Here is a 27,837-nt window from a genome sequence, read left to right as displayed (position 1 = left end):
CGGACCAAACTACAAGGATACACATAAACTCTTCCAACTCGTGAATAAACCAACAGCAAAGACGCACCAGGAGTAGACAATCTCGCGAGATACTTCAACGAGAAAATCATACAATTACAAAGTAAGATATCTGTCAGTACCATCGACTATGCTGAACTCCTTGACTGTCTAACTCCTTGACTGTCTAGACCCAGACCCTGGCGTTTACCCAGCAGACAGAACCTGGACCGATTTCGAGACACTATCAGAGGATATTATCTCCCAAACGCTCAAAAGATTTGCCAAATCTCACTGCAAACTAGATATATGTCCAAAAAACCTTATGACATCTGCTCCTCAACAATTTATAACAGACATAACGAAACAGCTGAACTATATGCTACAAAACGGAATCTTCCCGAAGGAGAAAGGACACATTCTACTTACCCCCATACCCAAAGACGCAAAGAAAAGTGCCAACGAACTAACCAACTACACACCAGTAGCATCCATTCCCTTAATAACCAAACTAACGGAAGGGTTGGCGACCAAACAACTCACAAACTACTTAAATAAATTTAATTTTCAATACTCCACAACTCCCAGTCAGGATTTCGGTCCAACCACAGTACTGAAACAGTACTAGTCACTCTCATGAGTAAATTCAAACAAATGATTGCAACTGGAAAGAACATACTACTTCTACAATTCGACATGTCAAGCGCTTTCGACGTGGTTGATCATGGAATACTACTACACATCCTTGAGAACTTCGGAATTGGAGGCAATGTTCTCAGATGGTTCAAGGGATTCCTACCAACACGATCTTACCAAGTGACATCTAACTCGTCCACCTCAGCCACATGGATACCTGAATGCGGAGTCCCACAGGGATCCCCCCTCTCGCCGACTCTATTCAACTTAACTTAATGATGATACCCTTGGCCAAACTATTATCAAACTAAAACCTCAACCCATACATATACGCAGACGACGTAACGATCTACATGCCGTTTAAACAAGATCTACAGGAAATTTCCAACGAAATCAACCAAAGTCTCCATATCATGTATTCCTGGGCAGATGCATTTCGGCTGAAACTCAATGCAGAAAAAACCCAATGCCCAATACTGACCTCTCAACATAACAAGAAAAAATTTACAGCCATTAACACACCAAATCTGAACCTTCCAATTTCAGACACCCTAAAAATTCTTGGAGTTACCATCGATCGACACATAACACTCGAGGACCACGCGAAAAACACAACCAAGAAGATGTTCCACTCAATGTGGAAACTAAAAAGAGTAAGACCTTTCTTCCCAAGGACTGTTTTCCGCAATTTGGTACAATCAATGGTGCTCAGTCATCTAGATTACTGTAACGCACTCTACGCTGGCTTCAAAGAGCAGATAATCAAGAAACTTCAGACAGCCCAAAACACCGCAGCAAGACTCATATTCGGCAAAACAAAATATGAAAGTGCTAAACCCCTACGAGAAAAATTACACTGGCTCCCACTTAAAGAACGCATCACATTCAAAATCTGCTCCCTAGTTCACAAAATCATTCACGGAGAAGCACCAGCCTACATGTCGGACCTGATAGACTTACCACCCAGAAATGCCTAAAGATCATCCCGCAAATTCCTTGATCTGCACTTCCCTAACTGCAAAGGTCTAAAACACAAATTAATGTACGCGTCAAACTTTACCTACTTGAGCACACGGTTATGGAACACACTGCCGCGCAACTTAAAAATGATCTACGAACTAATGAACTTTCACAAACTACTGAAGACCCATCTCTTTAACAAGGCATACTACAAAGACCAACCAATGTGAATATACACAACCCCCCCCCCCCCACATATATTCAGAACTGTCTAACAATATCTGCTTGTTTATTCAAATATTATGTTTTATCATTATCTTGTTGCCCAAGATCTTTCTGTAACACTAAATGTCTATTTTCTAATATATTTCCATCAACTCATGATGTATTGTAAGCCACATTGAGCCTGCAAAGAGGTGGGAAAATGTGGGATACAAATGCAATAAATACATAAACATGATTATATAATCAATGCTAAAGACTTAAAAAGTCAGTACCTAAGGGAGATCTGATAAGTCTGTCAACTGTTCAGAAGTAAGATGAGGTCCTTATTCGTGCCCTGGTTGTTCGGGCTGCTCAGTCAAGATGGGAGTTTCTAGCAAATTCTAGAGTTGGTACTGCAAAAATAGTCCTGACCCCCAGACACTGGCCGCCTAGCCAACCACATTGCAGTCTTGCAATTCCTTGAGGATATTGAGAATCCTGCTGTCCAGGCAAATTAAATCCCCGGGCAAAACAAGGAATCCTAGTGAACCAAAAAATATTAATGCTCCTTATAATGCTGCTATCCTGCCTGATTCCCTGTTTGCTTTCTCTAGGTTGGACAGGTGTTCCTGTACTTTCAATGGTAAGTAAATAAAACCTATAGTCTTAATATTTATGCTAAGGCAAATTTATCCATCAATGGATTTTTGCAGCCACAAATACTGAAGGTGTTGGCTAAAGTCAAGCTCTATAGGGAACATAGTCGATGTGGCTTACAAGAGTTTATGGTTTAAGTGGTGAAGCTGAAGCTTAATTTATATTTCATTTTGATTGGTGATGGATCCAAAAGTCCATGGTAGCACCGAGAGCTTATTTGGTTCGTATCTGTGCTAGACTAGTAACTAATGGAAAGAGCAGCATTCTCACTGAACATTCACTCCCATTTCTCTTCCTTTCTTTACAGTCTGGTCTCTCCACCTTGTGCACACCATGTATACATTGTCTTCCACCTTCTGCAAGCTGTAAACTTTTTTTTTTTTCTGTTCAGCTGACAGAGACCTAGTGAAATGTTTTCTGATTCATATTCTGTTTAGTAGTAAGATCATAGCAAAAGTGCTTTTTTTTTCACTAGGCATTCTTTGTCTTGGCTTCAGCTGAATTAGCACTGGCCAGTACTGGCTACATTGCCATAAGCCAGGGGTTCTTGATCTTCTTTGGTTCTAAACACCCCTTTAACCAGGGGCGTAGCCAGACCTCTCCAGGAAGGGGAGCCAGAGGTGGGAGGGCACTTAGCTGTCTCCCGCCCCTGCCCCCTGCCAACCCTGCCACCGCATCAGGTACCTTGTTTGCTGGCGGGGGTCCCCAAAATCTGCCAGCCGAAGAGTCTTCAGCGCCTGTGTGGCACTCACAGTATGTGGACTCCGGCGCCTTCGTTGTGTGATTTAATCATCTGTTTCTGACGCCTTACGTCCTGCGCGAGGCTACATGCACGGTGCAGGACGTAAGGCGTCAGAAACAAATGATCAAATCACCCAACGAAGGTGCCGCAGCCCAGAGGCGCTAAAGAAGACTCTTCGGCTGGCGGGGTTTGGGGACCCCCACCAGCAAACAAGGTACCTGATGCAGCGGCGGGGCAGGCGGGGGAGGGTTGGAAGTGGAAGGTGGGGTCAGGGGGGGGCCAGGGCCAAATCTACAGGGGCCCTGGCCCCACGTAGCTACGCCACTGCCTTTAACCGATCAATGAAACCCTTATGGGTGCTTTCCATGAACTGTGGAACCCCTGAGTGTGTGACCTCACTACTTAGAAATCACCGGGGAATAACTTGAGAGTGGGAGACTCACCCAGAGGCAAGTGGACCCAGTCAGTGGGAGGAGGGTGCTAGTATAGAGCGCGGGCCTGAGCAGTGCTGGGGACACTCTCTCCAGGTGGCTGCAGGGTTAACCCCAGGCGGGTGCTAGGCATTCCATGATGGTAGCAAACTTCCAAAATATCTCAAATAGAGCATGAAATATGCAGTTTGCTAACAGGATGGCTAACCCAGACTATGGGGCGCTATGAAAAATCTCACAAGTTAAACGCGGCCTCAGCAATAGTCTGACCAAACATGTCTATCCCCAAAGGGATTCCCAGATATTATTATTGGACCCACTAAATTATCTGTCTCCAGATAGATGGAGTGGAGGAGTGGCCTAGTGGTTAGGGTGGTGGACTTTGGTCCTGGGGAACTGAGGAACTGAGTTTGATTCCCGGCACAGGCAGCTCCTTGTGACTCTGGGCAAGTCACTTAACCCTCCATTGCCTGCCGCATTGAGCCTGCCATGAGTGGGAAAGCGCAGGGTACAAATGTAACAAAAATAAAAGAGAGAGCAACAAAATAACTCCAGAAATGGAGGAAAAGGTTGCTAACTAAAAAAACAGAGAAAAATAGCCAAAACACACAGTCTGTTTTAGTCATCGGAAAAATAAAAATATCCACATCAAATCTCCAAAGTTCCAACACACACTACTGGTAATTCTTGACATATCAAAATACAGTCCCACAAGTATTTAGCTTGACTTAGAGAGATCTTTCCCCCAATATCAGTTCCTCAAATTGTTACTGTTCTAGTGCATAAAGGAATTCTTTTCAAGTGCTGCAGAATATGAACAAATTCCAGCTGTCCAAAACCCCACTAAGGGCCACTTGTTTTGCAAACCCGCTGCTTCAGGAGGTAGAACCAGAGCTTAAATGTTTGTCCAAAATGGCCACCAGCTTTTTATACCAAACGCTCACAGGAACAGCCAATCATAGACAATCCAATTTTTAAGGTAGTACTATTCAATAGAAAGCTTGCCACGCCACACCCATAGATTCAATAGTATTAAAAGAAAAGATCCAGCATTGTTCTCGCTGTCTGTCCTTTTTTTTTTTTTTTAATCCCCACCTCTCCCACCCTTGGTCATCCGTTCAATCGCCCAATGGTGCAAATGGGTAAATTCCCGTTTAGCTTTAATGTTGAACAAGAGGAGCTTCCAATTTTCTTGTAGATACAGTGGAGAGGGGTACTGTAGGGATTCAGTTGGCAAGGAATCAGTTTGGACATGGGAGTCAAAATGTTGTGGTGGAGGTAATGTTTGGGTTGTGTGCTCCATATGTGGGTAGGTAGTTGTTTGGGTGGTCATGTGCGAAGTCAATCCTGATCTTAGACTAGGGTAGGTGGAGGTCTGGGCAGCTACGTCAATTTGACTGATAGCAGGATGCTGGACGGTGACCGGAACCAATGGGTTCGGGACACAAGGATATTGTTCAACAATGGGTGGGGGTATCTCAATCTCATGGCCTCCGATAGTACGATATACATGAGGCGGGGGTGGCGCTAGCGCCTGGGTAGTGCCTTGCATCGTTGGAGCAGCAGTAATAGTGGGCAATTGGGCGGTGGTTGTGGCTACTGGGATTGTTGAAGGGGTTAAGGGCGTCTGGGTTTGTACTGACCCCTGAGATATTGGAATTGGGTCTTTTTGTGATGAGGGAAGAGATAGATCAACTACACCAGCAATATGCACGGTAGTAGGTGGGTCAAATCTGATAGGAGCGGGAGGTACCGCAGGCAGCAAGGGTATTACTGTCTGTGATCCTTGAGATGAGGGGGTCTGAGTCTGAGATCCCTGAGAAATCTGTAGCTGAATTTTATCACAATATCCTGGGGGTATCGGGGTATATCCTACTGCACATGGTAGGAGTTTGGTAGTACCTGCAGCGGCAGCAGCATCATAGGGTGGAGGGGCCGTAGGTGTTATTGCCTCTTGGCAAGGGGCTTGATCGCAATTAGACCTCGCTAGGGCTCTGTCATTCTGGTTTTGTGCAATAAGTATGAATTTATTAATAGCAGCTAAATGCTTATCCCTAGATTTTCCGGTTTTGTTGGATTCATTGTAGCAGATCAAAGCTTGGAGCTTACCCTGATCAAATGAACCCTTTGTTGGCCATTCTAGTCCTGGGTCTTTAGCGGACCAAACGGTGTGCCAGGTCTGACATAAACGGGAAAGTTCTTTTTTATCAGCAGGGAAAAAGTATGAGAATCAGTTTCCCCCAACCGCCACGAAACCATTGGACAAAGTAAAACTTTTTCCCCTGTTGAACAAAATGTCCGGAGGTGTCCCTCATACGGAATATACTCCACTTTCAGCGGTTGAATTGAATAGCCTCATACTACAGCTCCCGGATATTGCACAGGGAGGTAATCGATGGTTAAAGAAATTGCAGGACATAACCCTAGGGACTACTCTGTCAGTCGGCGACATGAAAGCGCTCCTGGGCAGAACCCCACACGCTAGTGTCACTGACATATTCACTCAATCAGGCTATGCAAAATTTGTCACAGATACTCAGTATGATGGCAATCCTTTAACAGAGATTCAGACCAAAGTATTTCAGGAAATTCGGACCATGTATCCGACCTTTAAAGACTTTTCAGTTATCACTTCCCAAAGATGGGAAATGGATTCAGAGCCTATTGAGGCTTATTTACTCAGACTCCAAGGCCTTTATAAGGAAGAGACTGAGGAGAAATTTGACTCTGATAATGCTCTTCCAGTATTCTATCATTTACTGAAGGGAACCTTACCTTCAGAAATTAAACTAAAGTTGGAGAACACCGTGGGTCTCCACCTGGAAAAATGGCGCCCGAACAGGGACCTGACTAGGGATCCCTCTCCACTATACGATCAAGAGGGAGGAGTGGATACAGGAATTCAGATTGGACATAAGGGAAAAAGAAGTGGCTATGGGGGTAGGGTGAGAGCACAGAACTGAGCAGCAGTGAAAAAGAGCAATCAGTTGAACTACGCAGTAGATAATAAAAGACAGGAAATGCGCTTCAAAGTGAAAAAAGCCAAGCCAGATTTAGACAGGTGGAAACCAGTGCCTTGTATGACAGCGGCATACAGAGATAAGAACTAAGAAAAGCAGAGACGGCACAGTATAGTGCCCACAAAAATCCAAATCAGACGGAGTACGGAAACACACACACAAAGATGCAAAAGGAGGAAAAAGAAAAAGGAGCGGACACACCCCCAGACAACAAGACGGCCATATACTGTCACAGAAATTAAAAAGGAAAGATAAGATCAGGAAATGTGTGTAACAGCTGAAAAGATAACACAGGAGCATAAGATAGAAACTATATATGTGTAAGGAGAAACGGAAATCAGAGGTTCTGATGCTGCACTATGAAAAAGAGCCGAGAAAAGTACAGGAAGAAGGGCTGTTAGAGGGAAAGCATAGTGCAGAGGACTGAAAGAATAGAATAGGGTATGCTGGGAAGTGTAGTGCACAAAGGTGTGGATACGGATGGCAAAGAACTGAAGGAATATACAATTCTTGCAGTTATCATGAGAGACAGAGAAGTTTAAAACAACCGCAGATAAGACTTAGAGAGATAAGGGGAAAGCAGCAGTTGGACGGCGGTAAGCAGTGTTTGCAGCTGAAAAGAAAAGAAAGTTGTAGGAAGTCCAATAGGAAGATACCCTCCTAGAGGCATAGAGTAAAAGGAACAGTCCCGAGACATTAAAAAAAATCTCGTGGATAACTGTTTCAGCACAAGATCAAAAGTATGTGTCGCACACACAGAGTGAAGGCAATAGCAGATGTGGAAAGGTGGGGGCTGTCAGTTTTGAAGAGTGGTAATAAGAACAGAGAAACCAGAAGGATTTTAGAAGGGAGCAATCTGAAAGCGTGCTGTTCTCCCAGAGTAAAGAAAATTCCCCCGATACGGGAGCCTACAGAGAAGAACGGAGCAGGATTAGAGCCAGGGGATTAATAGGAAGAGGTAGGCAGAGGAAGTTAGGATGCAGGAGAGCAGGGAAAGGGATTGGGGGGGGCGACAGAAGAAGAAAGATCAGAATACATAGTAAGAAAAGGGGGACAGGGATTTGAAAAGGGGGGATTAAGACAGAACACAAGATGGGATGGGAAACAGAGAATGCCCAATCTCTAAGGATTGTTAAGCGAGAATGCTAGCATAAAGACCAATCCAAAGATTTTGAACATTGAAATAAACTTACAGCAAACCCCAAATCGCAGTCGCCTGGATTCGGTGTTATGCACCAATCACACAACAAGCACAGTCTTGCGTACATCGCGCAAATCAAAGAAATGGACAGAATAGGAGAAAGAAAAGGGGGTGAGAAAGAACAGAACAGAATATAGAAAAACAGAAATGAGAGTTTGAACTCCCCACTGGGTTAACAATTAGGGAAAGAGATCAGCACAGAAAAGGGCAGAGAAGCAGGTGTGTTAGTGCAGCGCAGGGCATGGAGAAAATCAGGGAAGAAAGTAAAAAGACAGAAGAATAGAAGAGTAGTTAAAGTAGGGGTGTCCATGATAGGGATAACAGCAGAACAGCAGAAAAACAGAAAAAAGGTGATAGAAAGATAACATAGAACATTTGAACGCACAATATAAGTATCCCCTCTTGCGTTCAAAAGAAGAGAAAGGAGGATAGAGTGAACGGTCAGCGTACGGCTGGTCACCACTGTTTTAATTTCCCCCTCTTGGACCTCTTTCTGACTCCAGATCACACGGGGGACTAAAGATACCTATTTCACATAACAGGCTCTGTCTGATTTCTCCCACCTTCATTGTCACCCAATCACAAGGAGGTCTGCTCTGGGTTTGCATTAGGGGCTGTAATCTAAATCTAATTCCCATAACTACTGCTTTCTGTCTTCCTGGATCTAGGTATACTCTGGGCCATTTATGTTCCCAGATAATGCTTATTAAAAATCTGTCTAAGTTTCTCCAGAAACTTAGTGTATGTGATCTGCCTTGTAAGCTAAATGTAAGGTAAAGAGAAGATAGAATAAAGACAGAGATAGGTTTAAATAGATAGATACATTTTATTTCTTACCCAAAGACAAGTCTTCAAGTTGGTACAAGTACAGGCATCAGACTTTAATCAGGTACATTCAGCAGATAGATTCTGGGTACAACCGGACAGAGCTTCGCCGTCTGAGATAAGCGTTGGGGCGGATACCAAAACTATGGCAGATTGTCCCCTCTTTTATACACAAAGTCTCCATAGAAGTCAATGGTGGGAAACCTAGCTCTCAATTTCTGAGATGATACGTTCCCACGCGGGCTTATCAGTATGTTTTGGGAACAAGTTCTTTTTTTCACATCTCATTTCTGAGACACCTGTTCCCTGTTGCAATAGTTTTCACATACTTTTCACACCATCTTAAGAACTCTGTATAACCTTTGTAGCCTTCTATACAAAACTAATAGACTCCATTTTGTTCATCTGATTTAAAGTGACAGTTGTACCAGTTTGTGTCAGAACTCATGGTTCAGACCTGCTTTTTACAGATATTTGGCCTAGTCAGTACTTTAGTTATTTTAGGCTTCATAGCCTTGGCCCTCACTATTCCAGTGGTAGATCCAAAGCTAGGCCATATATTAACAATACACAGCGGCGGTGCTCAATAATTCTTGTCTTACTGCTACAGAATCACAATTTGTCTTACTCCTAAGCTGCATACATTTGTTATTTTTGTCATAAAATAGGTACATTCTTCAGTAATCGAGCAGATAGAGCACCTACCACATTTTTGATGCCCCCTCCCTTGTTGGCTTCTTTGGCTGAGATTTGTCTTTCCAGTGCTTAGGAATCGTACCCATATCCCCAGTTTGGTATTTCAACTGCACAATGCTGCCAGTGTTGAATCAAGCCAGACCAGTTGGCACATTGACTGAATTTATATGGGAAGAGGCTTCTATTAATATCTGCTTTCTGTATGATTTAATGAAATTGTCTCAGCTGAATAGTGTACTTTTGCCTGATGACTGTTGTACATTTCTTGCTTTGAATCCATTCTTTAATAGTTGTTTGAGCTTGGTCTCCTTGTCTGCAGCATGGTATGAAATGTTTCCCTTTTTTTTATTCTGTTCTAACTGTATTTCATTTTCCAGGGACAGTCTGCTGTTGGAGACTGGGTTTCTCACGTTCCTGGTTGCTCCTTTCCACTTGCTCAAATGGCGCTCCATCTCCAGACCCCATGATGGTGTTACCTTCTGGCTGGTGCGCTGGCTCTTATTTCGCCTTATGTTTGCTTCAGGCGTGGTGAAGCTTACCAGCCGCTGCCCAACTTGGTGGGGGCTGACAGGTGAGAGGTGACATAGTATCCTGATGGCATAGTACTATTTCTCCCTTCCTCTTATAACAGGGTCCGCCTAGCCTCTAAGATCGCTGTGATTGGAGCTGTTAATTCTTTCTTCACATGGAATCTGTTATTGCTGAAAGGCTTTTGGTGTATGTGTATCTTTGCCTTTTCTTTTTGATGCTGTCAAATATGCGTGGGATATGCATAAAGGAATCCTGTGCAGAAGGAATGGATCCTCAGAACCTTAGCTAAAATTGGGTGGCGGAGCAGGTGGGGGGAAGAGGGGTTGGTGGTTGGGAGGTGTGGATAGTGGAGGGCAGACTTATACGGTCTGTGCCAGAGCCGGTGATGGGAGGCGGGACTGGTGGTTGGGAGGCGGGGAATACTGCTGGGCAGACTTATACGGTCTGTGCCCTGAAAAAGACAGGTACAAATCAAAGTAAGGTATACACATATGAGTTTATCTTGGGCAGACTGGATGGACTGTGTAGGTCTTTTTCTGCCGTCATCATCTACTACTGTCTTAACTTGGTATTAGTCCCCCAACAGTCAGAAGCTGTGAATTCCTACTGCATCCCCGACCTGTATAGTTCTGACAGCAACTACCAACTTAGAGAACATTGTTATAGTGCTACTTGGCTGAATCACTGTGAGACTTAGTCCCACACCCCTGGGTTTGCTACTCATATATAAACAACCCAGTAATCATTATCAATACTTCAGTCACATACAGGTAATCTTGCAGATTATTAACCCTATCATAGTATACCTTTTCATACCCATTCATACCAATCAAGATGACTTCTATATAATAATTTTGGCTCTTTATTTTCAAGGCACACCATCTGGTAGCTTAGGTCTTGCTCCATCTGTCTTCAGCTTGCTAGCGTAAAAGAGCTCAGCAAACTGAAGCAGGAATTGGATGCAATTAAAGCAGCTTCCATCACTACACAGATTCATACTGTTTTACCACCACTGCCTTAAAGAATAACCAAGGAATAGATTGATCATAGTAGGCTCAGGCAGATTATGACACAGAAGCATCCACCCTAACAATGTTGCCCTTGCATAATTCTTTTGCTGCATTAGAGCATTGTGATGCTGAAGAAAAAAATAACGAGTTGAAACCAGAACCAGTGAAGATAACTGAAGAGAAGACACCCACCAAAGCACCGATAAAGAAACTCAAACCACAAAATTGTTGCTGCTAGGGGATTCCATTATCCGCGGCATTAACTTTGGAACACAGTTCAAGGGACCCAATAAAGTAAAATGCCTTCCAGGATCCTCAGCTACCAGGAGTACCAGACAAATAACTGACTAATCAGAGAAGAAACCAAGGGTTGTAACACTGATGTTATCAGAGAAGACCAAGAGGCATATTTTCAAAGCACTTAGCCTTCCAAAGTTCCATAGGTTTCTATGGAACTTCTAACACTGTTTAGTATTGTTTCTGTTCCTTTACCTTTTCACACTTATTTTATTTTTATTTTTGTTACATTTGTACCCCGCACTTTCCCACTCATGGCAGGCTCAATGCGGCAGGCAATGGAGGGTTAAGTGACTTGCCCAGAGTCACAAGGAGCTGCCTATGCCGGGAATCGAACTCAGTTCCTCAGTTCCCCTGGACCAAAGTCCACCACCCTAACCACTAGGCCACTCCTCCACTCCACTTAGGACTAGAGTTTCTTGTAATCTGGCTTGGTCACTGTTTGCAAAACAGGATACTGGGCTAGATGAACCATTGGTCCTACACAGTATGGCTACTCTCATGTTCTTATGTAATGTGCATTAACAAATATTAGTAACCAAGTCCTAGCAGATTAACGTATGGGTTAGTAGCTCTGGCCCTTAGCATACTAAAAAGTAAAGCAAATAGTATTATCCCATGAAATAATCCCTCGCTTTCGCTTCCTGTCTTCCAGCTTTGACGTATCATTATGAGACTCAGTGTATTCCAACTCCAACTGCATGGTTTGCTCACCAGCTTCCTGTTTGGTTCCAGAAGATCAGTGTAGTTATCACTTACATCGTTGAGATTGGAGTTCCATTTCTCTTTTTCAGCCCTATCCGTCATCTGCGGCTGTTTGCTTTTTATACACAGGTATGTTGGGCTCCCTCTCAAGAAGCCGTGAATTCCTCCACCTGCCTTTATTTTACTGTACTGCTCTCACTTCTCTCCCTTTCCTCACCCTCTGGAGACCTAGACATAAGGACATTGAATGTGACCAGTAAGCATCACTGAGGCCACAATGCTCAGAAGCAAATGCTGGTGCTACGAGCTGTTAGCGCCGGATTAGCACCCACATTGTTCTCGCCGTATGTTCAGAGCCAGCGTCGCGTGAAGCAACAAGCTTGCCAGCTCTGAATGCTAATTGCCCCACCCAGTGCATCCCAGGATGCACTGGGCAGGGTGTTGCTATTTTGAGGGAAGGGAGTGCTAGTCTTCTAAGGTATGAGGGGGTTGGTGGGGGTGGACAATGCTGGACCCCAAGGGCTAGCCTTCTGTGGGGGGTGGGGGGGTCAGGTTGGCACGGTTGGTGCCTGGCAAAGGTCCCACTGGACCACTAAGGTATTGTGTTTTGGGGGGGGGGGGGGTGAGTTAAGAATCTGGGGGTCTGACCTCCAGGCTCTTATGTTTAGGGGGGAGGGGGGTCTGGAGGCCCACCAGACCACCTTTAGGCTTGGTAGGTCTGAACTTTTCTTCTGCGGGAGAAAAGCCCGGACCTGTCAAATCTACTCTTCTGCAGGAGGATTATGCCTGGGCTCTTGAGTGCATGCCCAGACACAATCCTCCCGCTTTACTTCCTTATGTTTTCAAAGTTACTAGCTTGCATATCATTTGCATGCTGTTAGCTTTGAGCATGAAGAAGTTATTTTTGGGTGCTGTTCCAGTAGTAAACCCCAGTGCTTTTCTGTCCAATGCTGGAGTTTTGAGCATCAGGGCCTGAGTGATGACTGGAACTTCCTCTGGAATAGTACACCCTGTGCGATATGCCACAGGCTTGACCATTTCAAAGAACAGAAGCTGGTGTTGGAGTTAATCTGCATGTCTTCAGTTTAATTCAGATGTGCTTTTGCTGTCTTTGCAAGCAGATCTTTTGGACAGACAGACAATCTATTCCTTTATGTATTTGTGCTTACAGGTGCTGCTACAGGTATTGATTATTATAACTGGAAATTACAACTTCTTCAATCTGCTGACGATTGCACTGTGTATCTCCCTGCTAGATGATGAGCATGTCAACTTCTGGCTTAGGCGCAGCAAGAAGAAATCCTCAGGCTGTAAGTTCTTGTGAAGCAGGTCCATCTTAACTGTCCTCCTGCAAGTTGGTTTTTTTTGTTACCTTGTTAACGCTAGGAAAGTGGTTGTACTGCTGGGATGCCATCCTTTTGTGTACGCTGCAGGGCACCAGTATCGAGAGAGTTCCTATTATACATCTCCAAGTAAAAAAAAAAAAACATGGAGTAGATGCCCTCAGCCTTGAGAAACACCCTTGACATTGTCCAGTAGTCTCTGACCTGTCTTCATAATTTTTGTGCAATACCAGTTTGAACCCAGTTGTGATAATGGCGTCGGCATCCTTTTGTGATAACGAATTCCAGACTTAAGAAGTGCTGTGTCCTGCTAACCTCACCAGATGCCACTTAATTCTTGTGCTGTATCTTGAGTTATAGTAAATAATAGTTTGTTTAGTTCTGTAGGGTTTTTTAAAATGCATTTCTCTTGTCTCTTGGCCACTTCTTTTTCCAGACTCATGATGTCTTCTGGAATGGAAGTTATTCCACATCTCCGGTTATTTCAATGCTGAAATCTCAGGGCAGAGGAGTCCTCAAATGCAGTTGTTTGGATGTCTCTAGTCGGGTTTCTTTTTTTATTCACTGTTTATGCATTATTCATTGACTGGGATGTATTGTCTCAACTAATTTTTCAAAAACATATTCTAGCTCAAAGGCTTTGTGGAGGTTCCCACCCCCCACCCCCTTTTTTTTTTTTTTATTTTATGATCGTACAAGGCTATTAAACTAGTCTTGCACAAAAATACAGAATATTTGCAGAGTTCTGCTTTTGAAGTCTTCTAAGAAATACGACCTGTTGAAAAAAACAAACAAACCCAAGCCTCCAAGTATCTGAAGTCCGCTGTCAGCTTCCAGATGGAGCAGTGAAAGATGGAAGAGCTTTGAGCAGGAGGGGAACTGGGGAACACATAATTTTGCTAGTAATTTGGATTAATAACATGATGCCACATCTGAACAAGCTGTGACAGGAAGTTAAGGTTAAATGCTGGTCATGTGAATTATGATGTTGACCATGCTGTCCCTTTCTTTTTCTGTTGACAGCCTGGAACCGCACGCTGCTCTCTTTCCTCACTGTTTTGCTGGAGCTGGCAGTGTATGCTTTACTGATTTATTGGAGTGTGCACTACTTTGGACTAAATATCAACTGGGAGAAGCAACTCATTGAATCCAAACCAAGTAAGCTATCCCTTTTCATAAGCCATATGCCTGCTGCTTAATGTACTGTGGAAATAATAAAGTGCACAGCTTGGAGGGAGATAACTGGCAGTTTGAGATCCTGCAATGAAGCCTCGTCTAAAACACGAAAGGAAGAGAAACTCAGCAAACGTTCCAGTAGGTATAGGAAATTTGGTTCAAAACAGCATAACAAAGCCAGACCCATTGTCTTATATGGGCCAAATATTGCTTTTGTTCCTAATCTGCATGGTTCTCAAGATTGTATTATGACTGTCTGCTCTTTAGTCTCTAAGCGGCTAGTAGCACTGTCATTTCAATACTTTTGGGCAGGGGGAGGGATGTAAGTGTGCTTTCTGCTGTTGCAATGAAAGAAAAGTTGTCTTCTAACCTGCTGATCTTCTCTAAACCTGGTATTTTATGGTAGATACATTTGATTTTACTTGATATTTGGAGTTTTTGTAATCCGCCTTGCTCACTTTATTTTAGAGGGGCTGTTAGTTGGCCATTAGGCAAATACTGTCCAAGACTGTTCAATTCTGTTTTAATTGCCCTTCTTGCCTGTAGGTTTCACTTACCATGAGTTTATACAATGGCTAAAGATTGTAACACTACCCACAGTGTGGATCGGGGCAGCCTCCCTGGCTTGGGAGATACTGTTTTCCATGTACAGGTACAGTAAGCTGAAGTTATATCGTCTCATGAAATGCTCTAGGTGTCTTGGCAGCATTTAACTTTCATATCACCTTTTGGGCGTAAGCAATTCTGTACATTGCTCATTTTAGTGAGCACTGAGGACAAGTCAGTTAATTTTCTTGCTGGGAATTAACACTACACCGATGTGAGCTGGAGTTTTATACCTGAGGGTAACACATTTATCTATAACTGGCTAAAGTGTAGTCTGTATTTGTGGTGGGGGTTTGTTTTGGTTTTGGATTTTTTTAATTCAACCCTGAATTCTGGTATGGCCATGTTAACCAGATGAAAAAGGCCAGAAATGGAGTGTTAAGCAAAATGACAGAGGGCATTATGAAATCCAAAATTACTGAGCGTGTGGATGAACATGACCTAATGGATTAGACAGCATGGATTTTTGGCAGAGAAGTCTTAGCTTATTAGATCTTTTGTTGTTGTTGTTGTTTATTTATTGAATTTCCATTACATTACAAACATAAACTTGTTTAAGAAAATCAGTTGAGAAAAAAAATTTACAATAAAGAAATAATAATTTTTCCATTTACAAATATATATCTCTTACCAATAAAAGTCCACAAAGTGGGAGTTCAAAATTTCAAAACTGTTGAAGACTAATTACAACAAAAGAATTAAGAAAAAGTTTAAACGGACATGTTCTGGACTCTATATTTCACTATCAAGCAGTATTACTAGTTGGAAAACTTGTTCCAATTGACCTTTTAGATGTTATGAATAGCTCAAGTTGGGAAGGTTCATAAAACACAAATTTTTCAGATTGGTAGTTAACTAAACATTTGCATGGAAATTTAAGAAAAAAAGAAACATCATTCCAGTGTTAGATCACAGCTGGATTGTAGGGACTTCAGGAAGTTCTTACAAGACTGAGTAAATGGCTGATGAAATTTAATGTGGTCAAATGCAAAGTGATTCACACAGGATAAAATAATCCAAACTATAGGTACACAGTGCTAGGTTCTGTATCAGGGCCATGACCCAGGGAAAAAGGTCTTGGCATCGTTGTGGACGGTACAATGAAATTCTCCATTCAGTGTGCCACACCAGTCAAAAAGGTAAACAGACTGCTAGGTATTATAAAAGAATGGAAATTAGAATACAGTATCATACAATGCCTCTGTATTTATCCATGGTGTGACTGCACCTTGACTATTGTGTGTTTCTGGTTGCCACATCTCAAAAATATAATGGAACCAGAAAAGATTCAGGGGAAGGTTAAGGCTTGACAGAGGCTTTTAAAATCAGGAGGGAGTGGAACAGGTAAATTAAGGAATGGTTGTTTGCCCTTCCAAATAGTACTAAAATCAGAGGAACACTACTTGAAGCTAGTAGGTGTAGCATGTGTTAATTGTAGGGCTGCATTTTGATTACAGTTTTTAATCGTGCAATTTAAAAATGTTAATCGTGCGACTAAAGTTTGGGCCATAACCGGCTATTCGTGGGGGTCATATTTCCTCTTCCTATTCCCCCCCCCCCCCCCACACACACGCGTTAGATATTGTACCTTTGCTGGTGGGGATGCCAAAGCCAGTCAAAGAAATCTACTGTGAAAGTATCCCCCCTTCCTTCTTGTGTGCCTCTGTAGCAAGGAAGTCAGCGGGCTGCCGCCAATGCCGGCACTCCTCAAGCCTAGATCCCTTTCCTGGTCGGTGACTCCTAATGTGGAACCTTGCATTACATAGCTATAGTTGGGGGAGGGAAGCTGACAGACGCTCCGGAGAGTATGAGTTGGGGTATCCTTGAAAGATGCTATTAAAACATGACATTTAGGAAATCCCAATAGAGGTTTCAACAATGGTGAGCAAATTACTCCTGTCAACTTCTAAGCAGCTTGTAGATACAGGGAAATAACACAATTAAAAGTGTCTATATACAAATGCTAGAAGCCTAAAAAATAAGATGGGAGAGGTAGAATATATAGCACAAAATGAAGAGGCAGGTATAATAGGAATTTCTACTACTACTACTTAACATTTCTAGAGCGCTACTAGGGTTACGCAGCGCTGTACAAATCAACAAAGAAGGACAGTCCCTGCTCAGAGGAGCTTACAATCTAAAGGAATTTCTGATAATAGGAATTTCTGAGACCTGGTTGAAGGACAATCAATGGGACACTGTCATCTGGGTACAAATTATATCACAATGATAGTGGATCAAATTGGAGGGGTGGTTGTACTATATGTTAGAGGGAATTGAGTCAAAACAGAATAAAAATTCTGCATGAAACAGATATGGACCATAAGGAGGAAGAAATGTTCTCTTTCCTGCTAATTTTCTTTCCTTGAGTAACTAGTCCAGAGGCCCACACTGATGTGTTCTACTCCTGGATGGAGGTGTCTGAGAAATTTTCTGTGGTGGCCTCTGGTTGGATACTCTGGATTAAAACCTTTCAGATGGTTGAAGGGCTTTTTCCCCTATCTTTGCTTTGTTAAAACAGAAGATCACCAGTATTTCTGTATGCTGCCCTTTTTATAAGGCAGGGCTCACATCTCCCTCTGCTGGCTGATGGGCATAACACATTTCGTTTGTCCCTTTATGCTTTATTACAGAGACCATTGACCATTTTAGTAGCTGTTCTCTGGACTAACTGGATCCAGTTTCTATCTATTTGAAGATAATCTCTCCAGAAGTACACACAGTACTCCAAATGAAGTCTCTCCATCACCACTTTTTTCCTGCTGGCAGTTCCTCTCCTATGAATCCAAGCATTCGGACATTTTGCTATTGTCATATACCTATGTGGCCACCTTATTTTTTTTTTTTCGTTACATTTATACCCCGCGCTTTCCCACTCATGGCAGGCTCAATGCGGCTTACATGGGGCAATGGAGGGTTAAGTGACTTGCCCAGAGTCACAAGGAGCTGCCTGTGCCTGAAGTGGGAATCGAACTCAGTTCCCCAGGACCAAAGTCCACCACCCTAACCACTAGGCCACTCCTCCACCACTGTTGCTTCTATCTGAGATTCTACATGGAATGTTGCTATTCCACTAGGAACATTCCATGTAGAAGTCGGCCCTTGCAGGTCACCAATGTGGCCGCGCAGGCTTCTGCTTCTGGACGCAGGACGTCAGACTCACAGAAACAGAAGCCTGCGCAGCCTTCTACATGGAATGTTGCTAGTGGAATAGCAACATTCCATGTAGAATCTCCAATAGTAGCAACATTCCATGTAGAATCTCCAATAGTATCTATTTTATTTTTGTTACATTTGTACCCTGCGCTTTCCCACTCATGGCAGGCTCAATGCGGCTTACATGGGGCAATGGAGGGTTAAGTGACTTGCCCAGAGTCTCAAGGAGCTGCCTGAGCCTGAAGTGGGAATTGAACTCAGTTCCTCAGGACCAAAGTCCACCACCCTAACCACTAGGCCACTCCTCCAACCAGCCTGATCAGCCCATAGTTCACAGTTTCCTCCTGTAACTTTTCTGGAGAGGAACCACGTCGCTTTTCTTCAGTCTTCTGCAATTACTCCCAACTCTAAAGAAGCAGTGAAAAGATCAGTCAGCAGGGGCTTCCAGAACTTCACTAAGTTCCTTCGATACCCATGGCTGTAGCCTATCTAGCCCCATCTCATTGCATACTTTCCGTTTAGCTAACCAACCAAGAGTGTTAGTGGGTGACAGACCACAGTAGTAATGGTGAAACTCCCACCAGATCACAGAAGGTGCAGATTTTAAGGTCTCTTGCCAGCAAAAGCAGCAGAATCATTCACTTGTGCATTTCCACTTCTCCCCTCCAAAGTCCAAATGCTCTTTTTACAATAAAAATTTGCTTACAGCAACTGACAAACGTGAGTGCAGATGAGTAATAGAAAAATGAATGGCTGGCTGAAACTGTGTATTGTTGAAGGTGATGGGCGTTAACCCCAATTGATTTGTGTTTACTGTATTTGACATCTGTTGTCTGCAAGCTGTGAATAAAGTGTAAAATGTAATCTTCTGATTATAATGTGACATAACTCCACTGTGACTTCTCTTCCCACTCCAGGAGTGCCTGTATAAGGGGCATCCTCCAGAAGTTCTGGGCTACGCTGCAATGGGCTGTCTTTTCCACAGCTGCTGTAGGGATGTTCACGATCAGCCTGGTAAGAACAAACCCAGGTTTCCTGAAGCCTGGTAAATGAATGGAAGGAAGCACCTGTGATTGCTGAAGAGCTTTGAAGATAGAAGCCATTAGGCATTGCATATGGGGGCTGAGACGTTGAAAGAGGACATTGGGGAAGAGTAGGAGTGAACTGGCTGGTATGCATGTGTGGGGGAAGATTAGGGAATACTGAATATAGGAACTAAAGGCTTATAACAACCTTTGAAATCTTCAACTGTAGGGCATTTGCCTGCTTACACTAACCTCTCTGCCCCATATTTCTTCTACTTCACAGGTGCCCTATACCTACATTGAATTTGAAACCAATGGGAATCTTTGGCCAGCTGTACACAATATGCATAATGCAGTGGACAAATACCAGCTGGTGAATTCGTACGGGCTGTTCAGGAGGATGACTGGGGTTGGAGGACGTCCAGAAGTAGTGGTGGAAGCAAGTTATGACCAGAAGTCCTGGACGGTAATTGTTAACTAGCTTCTTTAAGAGAGGAGTTACAAAAGTGCAGGGGATTGGAGTGTAGTGAGGGGGATACTGTGATACTCCCGAGTTAATGCTGTGGGGCTCATTTTCAAAAATCAAAAAACATCCAAAAAGGTATAAGGTGGCAGGAGGACATTTTTCTCTTTAAAACATCCAAGTTGCGTTTTTCAATGCCCTGGTGTTAGATGTGTTTTGCTCCACAGATTGTCCAAATTTGGGGGGGGGGGGGGGGGGTTGGGTGGGACATGGGCGGCACCAAGAGAGACGTTTCTCTGCAATAATGGAACAAAACGAAAATGTTTAGGGCCAAAATTAAGGGTTTTTTTTTTTTTTTGGCTTATACCTGTTTCAATCACAACTAAGTGACCAAAAGGTGCCCCAAATGACCACTGGAGGGATTAAGTTATAACCCCTCCCTTACTCCCCCAGTGTTTACTGACCTCCTCCCATCCCCCTAAAATGTGACAGTGATACGTACCAGGGTCTGCCAGCTTCAGATATGATGGCCAATCCTATTAAAGCAGCAGGCAGGTCTTAGGAATAGCAGTTTAAATCCCTATTTCAAATTGGAAATTGGATCCTCTTCTGTTGGTCTATAAAAAGTTTTATTAAAAACAATATACATATATATGCTCACATACACATACTGGAGTGACTTTAGAAATATTGTTTAAATATTGATGGTGTGGGGTTAAGTTATTTGAAGATAAGAAGTTACGTGGCAAATTGGCTGAGAAACAGCTATGGTATGGCAGTGTAACCTAGGTTTACACGCTTTGCAATTCAAGCTCCTGTTTTTTTTTTCCCTTTTAGGAAATTGAATTCATGTACAAGCCTGGTAATCTGAGCAATATGTCACCTGTGGTAGCACCACATCAACCTAGACTTGACTGGCAGATGTGGTTTGCTGCTTTGGACCATCACACACAGAGCCCCTGGTTCACCAGCTTCATCTACCGTCTGCTGCAGGGCAAGAAGGAAGGTAAGAGAACAACGTATCCTGGAGGATATATGATCTGAGACAGCATAGTTTATCACAGGAAGCTTGTGTTGGGGAAATCCAGCCAGTTTCTTTGAGTGGGTGACCAGAGAATGAAATTATTGGTATGTGCTTGATAGTTGGATTTCAACAAAGCTTTCAGGACCATCCTGTTTTGGTAAGGAAGCTAGTAATTAAGCTAAGCAGCATGAGGATGGGTCCCTCAGTGGTGGACTAGATTAGAAACTGGTTAACTGAAAACACGGGATACTGGTGGATAGAATTCACTCTATGGCAAGAGGTTATAGAAAGTTATTTCAAATCTCAAGTGTATTGAGCAGAACTAGTCCCAGGACAGACTTGTTTCCTGCAGATAATACACACATGCAGCTGAGTCTATACCCAGTGGAGAGTAGATAGAATGAAGTATGATCTAAGAACCCTTGGAGCAGGTGAGTGCCTGACACATGTTAATGTAGAAACAGCTGACTCAAGCATTTTTGGAATGGCTAGATTGGGCAGAAAAAGGAGCTCTGATGGGTAGAGGGAGGCAGGTACGCCAAGACCCTAGCTAAAATAACATAGTAGATGATGGCAGAAAAAGACTTGCACGGTCCATCCAGTCTCTGCCCAACAAGATAAACTCATATGTGCTTACATTTTGTGTATACCTTACCTTGATTTGTATCTGCCATTGTCAGGGCACAGACCGTATAAGTCTGCCCAGCACTAGACCCAGAAGCAAGATCCTCAGCAAACCAGAAGTAACAAGACATAGCTTATAGAAGGAAAAGGTCTTGTGAAATTAAAAAAAAAATCCTTTGTTTACATGAAACACATATACAGCATGTCCATGTTTAGATTAAAATGTTCATCGGGGTATAATGGGCTGTATAATAAAATCTCTCTATATAAAAGGCAACCCCAACGTTCTGAAGCCTCCACGGAAGTTGAGGCGCCCGAGATTTCCGGTGTGCCCTGGAGTGTCTGCACCGCCCTCGCGTCAAAACGTCATGACGTCGAGGACGGAGCTATAACACTCGATGGCCGAAACGCGAGGCGAACGCGAACCCCGGCCCGAACAAGTAATGCAAGTAGCTCCAGGGACGGAGGGAGGGGGCCCCTTGCTAGCGCCCGTTTCATTGCACTCAGAAACGGGCATTTTTTCCTAGTACTGTAATAAAACTTAAAATTGTATAGATCAACAAATTCTCATAGAAAATAAGCTTTTTTTTTTTTTTTTTCTCTTTCCTTTTCCTTTGTAACACCCAGTATATTCCTCTCCTGCTGGATTTCAGGAAGGGGAATTTCCTGTGTGTTACAAGCCTCTGGAAAGGATAGAGAGCCTCTGGTGAGGGCTGTGGTTGCTGGGGAGAAAGAGGAGCTCAGGAAGGAGAGTTTCAGCCAGCCTAGCCAGAAGTGGCAAGGCGAGCGGGAAAGGTTTGTGGGAGGTCTTTGGTTACTTGACCTCCTGCCAAGAGACAGAGAGGGTCCCAGACCTCCGGAACGGGATCAGCAGAGAAGAAGTGGTAGGAGGCTTCTGCATCAAAGCAAGATGAGAATTGGTAACCTGCTCCCAAAAAGGTGTAAGGGAGAGACTATGGTGTAAGTCCAGAGAAAAGAAACCTCAGAAGGGAGAGCAGGGCTCTCCCAAGTGTGATGGGGGGGGGAGGGGCAGAAGGAATCCCATTTGAGGACCTGGTGTAAAGAACAGAAATGGAGGCTTCCTACTCTGAGATTACTGAGTCTCTGGGGTCTAAGATGGAACAATGATGAGTCAGGGAGGACATTGAGTGTGGAGACGGTGTGAATTAAAGCCGGAAATAACACCATTGCTGCAAATGAAAAGTGTAAATAATATACAAAGTTATCCCTTTTTTTGAGTATTCCTGGGAATATTGAACCACGTTGAACTGTTCAATAAGTTTGTTTGATACCTACGAGTGTAATGTGGATTATTGTTATACACACTTGTGGGTGAGAACTCCGGCCTACAGGAGACTACTCTGGCCCTGTATTATAAATTGAGTTATGACCCTGACCTCCCTCATGCTTCATTGGGCTACAAAGCAGGGCCCAGACTGACTTTACCCTAGGATTGGGGTTACATATCCCTTAATACATAACATACAGGATGAGGCAAAAAAAAGTAACCCCCTACAGTTTTTTGCAGCTTTCTCAGCATTCGTTTTGAATTTCAATAGCAAATTTTATGTACTTAATCATCATACTTACACATTGCTTAAGTATTATTAAATAATATTTAAGTATCTTAAGTTATATAGATGTTACTGACATTTTAGCTTTATTACCTAGCGATTCTTGTGCGTTTGAGCTAAAACATAGTAAAATTGTCATTCAAATGATACAATTAGCAATATGTCAGAATATTGTAGTCACGCTTAATAGTACTGACCTTCCAGTTCTTGAGATGATACATAGCTTCTCTCGTCTTTGCTCCAGAACCTTGTTCACGAAATGTCTGTATTCTCATTTTGTCCCTTACCGACACCTTGCCCATGATTGTCATTCCAATCCAAAATGCCTGAAATTATTCAAATTGTTTACAGAAGTCTATGTCGTGGTGACAGCCGTAAGCTGGTACCCTGTTTTTTTTTTTTTTTTCTTCCAATGGGTTTCTCTAGCATTAGCGCGAATAAGCACAGCTTAGTAAACAAGGCCCTAAATCTAACAAACATTGATTCTAGTAGGCCGTATGTCATGTAAAAAAAATATATTTTTTTTTAACGTTTGACTTCAAAAACTTTAATTTTTGAACTTTTATGTGTATGGAAATACCTTCTGTTAGAATTAAGGCACTGACGGTGTCAAAATTGTAGAAGTCATATTTTTTTTTTATGCCACTACCAACTTAAAACATTTGTGCTGTAGGTGTTGTCAAGGTTGCTGCAGTCTCAAAGAAATATAAATAAAATCATTGTAAAAGATGCTTCCCAATTCACTTTGCGTGATCTACTAACAGTACTGATTCTGCCTTATGAAAGTGTTGCCACCATTTTAGTTTCCAGAGCTTAGTATTGCCCTTAGGCGCACAGAGGTGTTTGTCACAAACTATTTCCTAACTGATTAAACAAAAATCATTCATTTTTTGCTTTTGTATGATGAACACCTCTAACGTGCTTTAAGAATTCTAGCTGTAATAGAGGCAACTTTATCATTACAATAGTCATTTGATTTCCTATTATAAATAATAGCATTCAAATACCCGTTATCAAGCAGTCAGGACCTTGGGGAACGAAGAAACAGATCTTATTGAAAGGAGGAGTTAATTTATTCTCTTAATCAATTTACATCCTCATTACATCTAGATTGATTCAGACAAATTTATTAATAGCTGGGATATGCTGAGATCTTATCAATAATCCACTCACTATGGTATCCTTATTAATCCAAATTTGATAGAGGGGGTCTTCACTGTAATTCACCAAATATAACCCAGCTCTCAATATACTTCAATCTACTTCACCTACATTTATATAAGAGGATATAATTCCACTTGTTTAGGATCCTTCAGACTTCCTATCACCATCATACAGGCTAATAACGTGGAATTATATCCTCTTATATAAATGTAGGTGAAGTAGATTGAAGTATATTGAGAGCTGGGTTATATTTGGTGGAGATCTTATCAAGCTATTATTCAGAGTTCCATATGGATGGATTTTCTAAGAGCATAGAATCTCATTACGATTATGATATTACATTAGAAATTATAATTTTTGTCAGTAAGATCAACCTACTGACAACAAATAAAATGTTAAATAGGGTGTAATATGTAATTTCTAATTACACAAATTAAGAGCAAACTCACAAAAAATTTAGTTTCCTGTTTTAGGATAGAGGACAATTTGAGTCCTGCTACCTTAAGTGTAGATGATACCTACTTGGAGAGAATTGAGGTGAAATTGAAAATATAGGGTGTTTTTCATTACACTTGGAATGAAATTTGGCAGTATAGGACAGTGTTATAATTTATAGCTTCCCCTATTCTATTCTCCCTTTCCCCCCCACCCCTCAGGTATTCAGCCAACAGCAGTCAACAATTTTAAAGGTGCTGACCACCATGGACTGAATTTGACCCAGGTGTTCAATGCCATCTAGGCACAAGCATTGAATATCCAGGCACTCTGTAGATCCCAGAAGTTAACTGGGTACCAGTTGGTTCCCAGTTAGCTACCCAGGCAAGTTAAGACTGCTCTATATGTGATTCTACTTGCCTGGAGAGTTATCTGAGTACCAACATTGAATATTGCCACATACGTTTGAGAACTTCCCCAGCACCAATTGGCCGGTCAGTGCAATTTAACTGCATAGGGGCTTCTGCTGCCTGATTCTGAATATCTACCCTGTAGTCTGTGTATAAGAATGGTCAAGGTGAGGGGGCTGCCTCCTTGTTTGAACATAGGGTAATATATAATTGTGTGTGAGGAACCTGTGGTGCAGATACTCAAATAATGCCTGTACTGGGTCTTTTCTGACAGTGATCAATCTAGTGCAAGTAGATGAGTCAAGGTATCCCTTCCATGCTAAACCACCTGTGTATATCAGAGCCCAGCTGTTCAAGTACTGGTTCACAGAAGTAAATGAAAATGGGTAAGGATCAACACTTACTGATAAGACATGGTCTAATGGGCCCTAGTAGGGTAAAGAATGGGGCATGTTTGGCAGCCAGGGGCATGATGGGAAGAGATGTCTAGAGTGTGGGAAAGGGCATATCGGGTGAATGCCTAGTAGGACACCAGCTGATTTGGACGTATCGGGGGTGGGGGAGGGGAGAACATAAGCCCTGCCCTGATTTAGAAAGGGTGGTGACTGGGGTACAGATAGCAGTAGATTTACATTCTCCATATTTTGGGGACCTCTCTTCCCTCTCTCTGCCTTTGAAAGCAACGTAATTCTGACAGGTGGTTGTTTTTGTCTGTGGCAGTAAGAGGGCAGAATTCTGCCATTCAGGTGGATTTGTTGGGGTACAATGTATAGTTGAATTAGGTGGGAAATTCACCGTATGCCTGTCTCCCGTCATCCTTTTGCAGGGAACTTCCTCAACACTGGTGGAGGCGGCAGCATGTGAAAGAATTCTACCCCACTGTGACCCTTGGAGACCCACATCTGGAGACCTTGCTGTCGCAGTTTGGACTGAAGGCAGGTGTAGTGTATGGGATGTACAAGGGGAGCTGCATGTTGTGCTACAGGCCGAGGTTAGAAGTGCATGGTGTATAAGGGGATTTGCATGACATCTTTCCCGTACACATGGTGACACCCTAGAGAGATGCTGCTAACACTAGTAAAGACTGATCACACTCTACCTCCTCTTATTGTCTGGCTGAGATTTTGATTTTTACCTTTCAGGATAAAGGGTTCTTGCTGCGCTCCACAGATGCGCCTCTGCCTTTTACTTTGACATTTTTGCGGGACTGTCTCCAGCCATACGCAGCTCCCAGTGTTCTTTTCTCATTGTTTATAGCCGGTGTGGTGATATGTCTGTTGAAAGCACTGAAGGATAGGACACCAGTGAATGCTGCAGGCAAACAGAAAGGGACAAGAACAAGAAGGGCAGACAGCGGTGAGCCTAGACCCGGCAGCCTCGGAGAGAAAAATGGACAAACGAAGAAAGAGGAGAAGCCAGTAAATGTTGCTGAGAGCCTAGAGCTCAAAGCAAAGCCAGTCCCTGAGGCAGCTGGCGATGGCCCACGGATCAGGAAAAAGAAGGCAGATAAGAATTAGTCCGTTCAGATGTGTCCAACCCAGTAACCAGATTGGATGACCTTGGGCCCAGCAGTGATCTAGCCTGCGCTGCTAATACATATTTTTATACTGGTAAATAACCTCCTTATTTTTGAAGAAACAGAAAGATAAGAGTTCAGTCCAGTCGAGGCTCTTGTACTACACGGCAAGAGAATCCTATTCCTCAGCGTACCCAGGACAGGAATTGCCGTTGAAAATTGTGTACAAGCCAAAGGATTGGATTGCTACCCTTTTAGGGATGCCTCAAGGCTATGCTGTTACGAGCTCTCAAGAAAGCTACATCATGCTGTTCAACCACAGGAAATTGCTGTAACTCCTGTGTGAAACCCAGACCCTGAGCTGCTTGGAGTGACTTCATCCTGCTAAAACTAGACCAATGTTTTTTTTAGCCTCGGAAGCTGCTCAGGTGTCTCCTTCTGTCGGACTTCTGTGATGGCAGCGAGAAAATTTAGGATTATTGACTGACAGACTTTCTGTGCCTGGTACCAGCAAGGACTTGGGTTCCACTCTTGTGGGGTAATAGTGTCCTTCCTTCCTTCCTTCTGCATGCTTGTGCTTTTTCTGCCTCCACAGCATGGCAGCACAAACACATTTCCCTTGTTATCTGCTGCCATTACTAAGCACTTCCCTTCAGGAGATGGACAAGGATAAACTCTCCCCGGCCTCTTATTTTTTTTTTTTTTTCTTTGAGTCTTACCATGCTTGTCTTTGTTTGTTTGGTGTGGAATTTATTTTTCCACCGTATTTGTGCACTTCTGTTTTGATATAGCTGGCACTGCCTCCTGACCTCATGCATACAGCAGCCGAGTTTAATTTTGCAAACAATTGTTCATAGAACAGGCCTTTTCTTATACTTTTCTAAATAAAGCCTTGGTGTTCTGGGATATTCCTGACTAGTCCTCAGATACTGTTCTGTACTGGGAAGGGGAATGCTGCTTAGTTAGGTAATGCTGACTCCATGGAGCATTCGGAAGGGAGGAGGGTTGTTAGGTAATGCTCAGGACTCTGATTCAGTTTAATCTCATGAAGCGGTTAGTATCTAGCTTTGTGCTTTGACGCTGCAGTCAGTGCACAGGTTAAACGGGGACATTGCTAAGAGTCGATTCACCACTGGAGACGTGAATCCAACAGTCTTTATTATATCAGAGATAGCGACCCGACACAGGCCGTGTTTCGACGCTAAAAAGCGTCTGCATCAGGGGTCAATAAATACACTACAAATCAAAACATATAACATATAAATAATGCCAATAAAAACATATATGCACATTCATATACAGATATGAAAATTCAATAGACACTGATTTTCTGATCAGAGGTCAATATGCTCAAATATGCTTAACCATTAAAACAGCATACATATATTCAAAAGATTTAAAAAGTTTTT

At 42.9% G+C, this 27,837-nt stretch overlaps 1 protein-coding gene across 3 annotated transcripts in view; it reads left to right on the top strand.

Annotated features, from left to right (window-relative positions):
• Positions 1-27,543, top strand: part of LOC115478733 (lipase maturation factor 2-like) — a 43,014-nt gene extending 15,471 nt beyond the window's left edge. For all 3 annotated transcript variants that reach the window (XM_030216296.1, XM_030216297.1, XM_030216298.1), the window contains exons 3-14: positions 2,412-2,440; positions 9,747-9,940; positions 11,863-12,041; positions 13,084-13,222; positions 14,279-14,413; positions 14,978-15,083; positions 19,111-19,207; positions 19,502-19,684; positions 20,519-20,687; positions 25,187-25,298; positions 25,739-25,847; positions 26,055-27,543. In XM_030216296.1, coding sequence (XP_030072156.1) covers positions 2,412-2,440; positions 9,747-9,940; positions 11,863-12,041; positions 13,084-13,222; positions 14,279-14,413; positions 14,978-15,083; positions 19,111-19,207; positions 19,502-19,684; positions 20,519-20,687; positions 25,187-25,298; positions 25,739-25,847; positions 26,055-26,429 — 1,827 coding nt within the window. In that variant the 3' untranslated portion in view covers positions 26,430-27,543. The remainder of the gene's footprint in view (positions 1-2,411; positions 2,441-9,746; positions 9,941-11,862; positions 12,042-13,083; positions 13,223-14,278; positions 14,414-14,977; positions 15,084-19,110; positions 19,208-19,501; positions 19,685-20,518; positions 20,688-25,186; positions 25,299-25,738; positions 25,848-26,054) is intronic.
• The last annotated feature ends 294 nt before the right edge of the window (positions 27,544-27,837 follow it).

Source organism: Microcaecilia unicolor, chromosome 10, assembly GCF_901765095.1.
Source record: "Microcaecilia unicolor chromosome 10, aMicUni1.1, whole genome shotgun sequence".
NCBI classification, from domain to species: Eukaryota; Metazoa; Chordata; class Amphibia; order Gymnophiona; family Siphonopidae; genus Microcaecilia; species Microcaecilia unicolor.
This window is presented reverse-complemented; position numbering and strand designations above follow the sequence as displayed.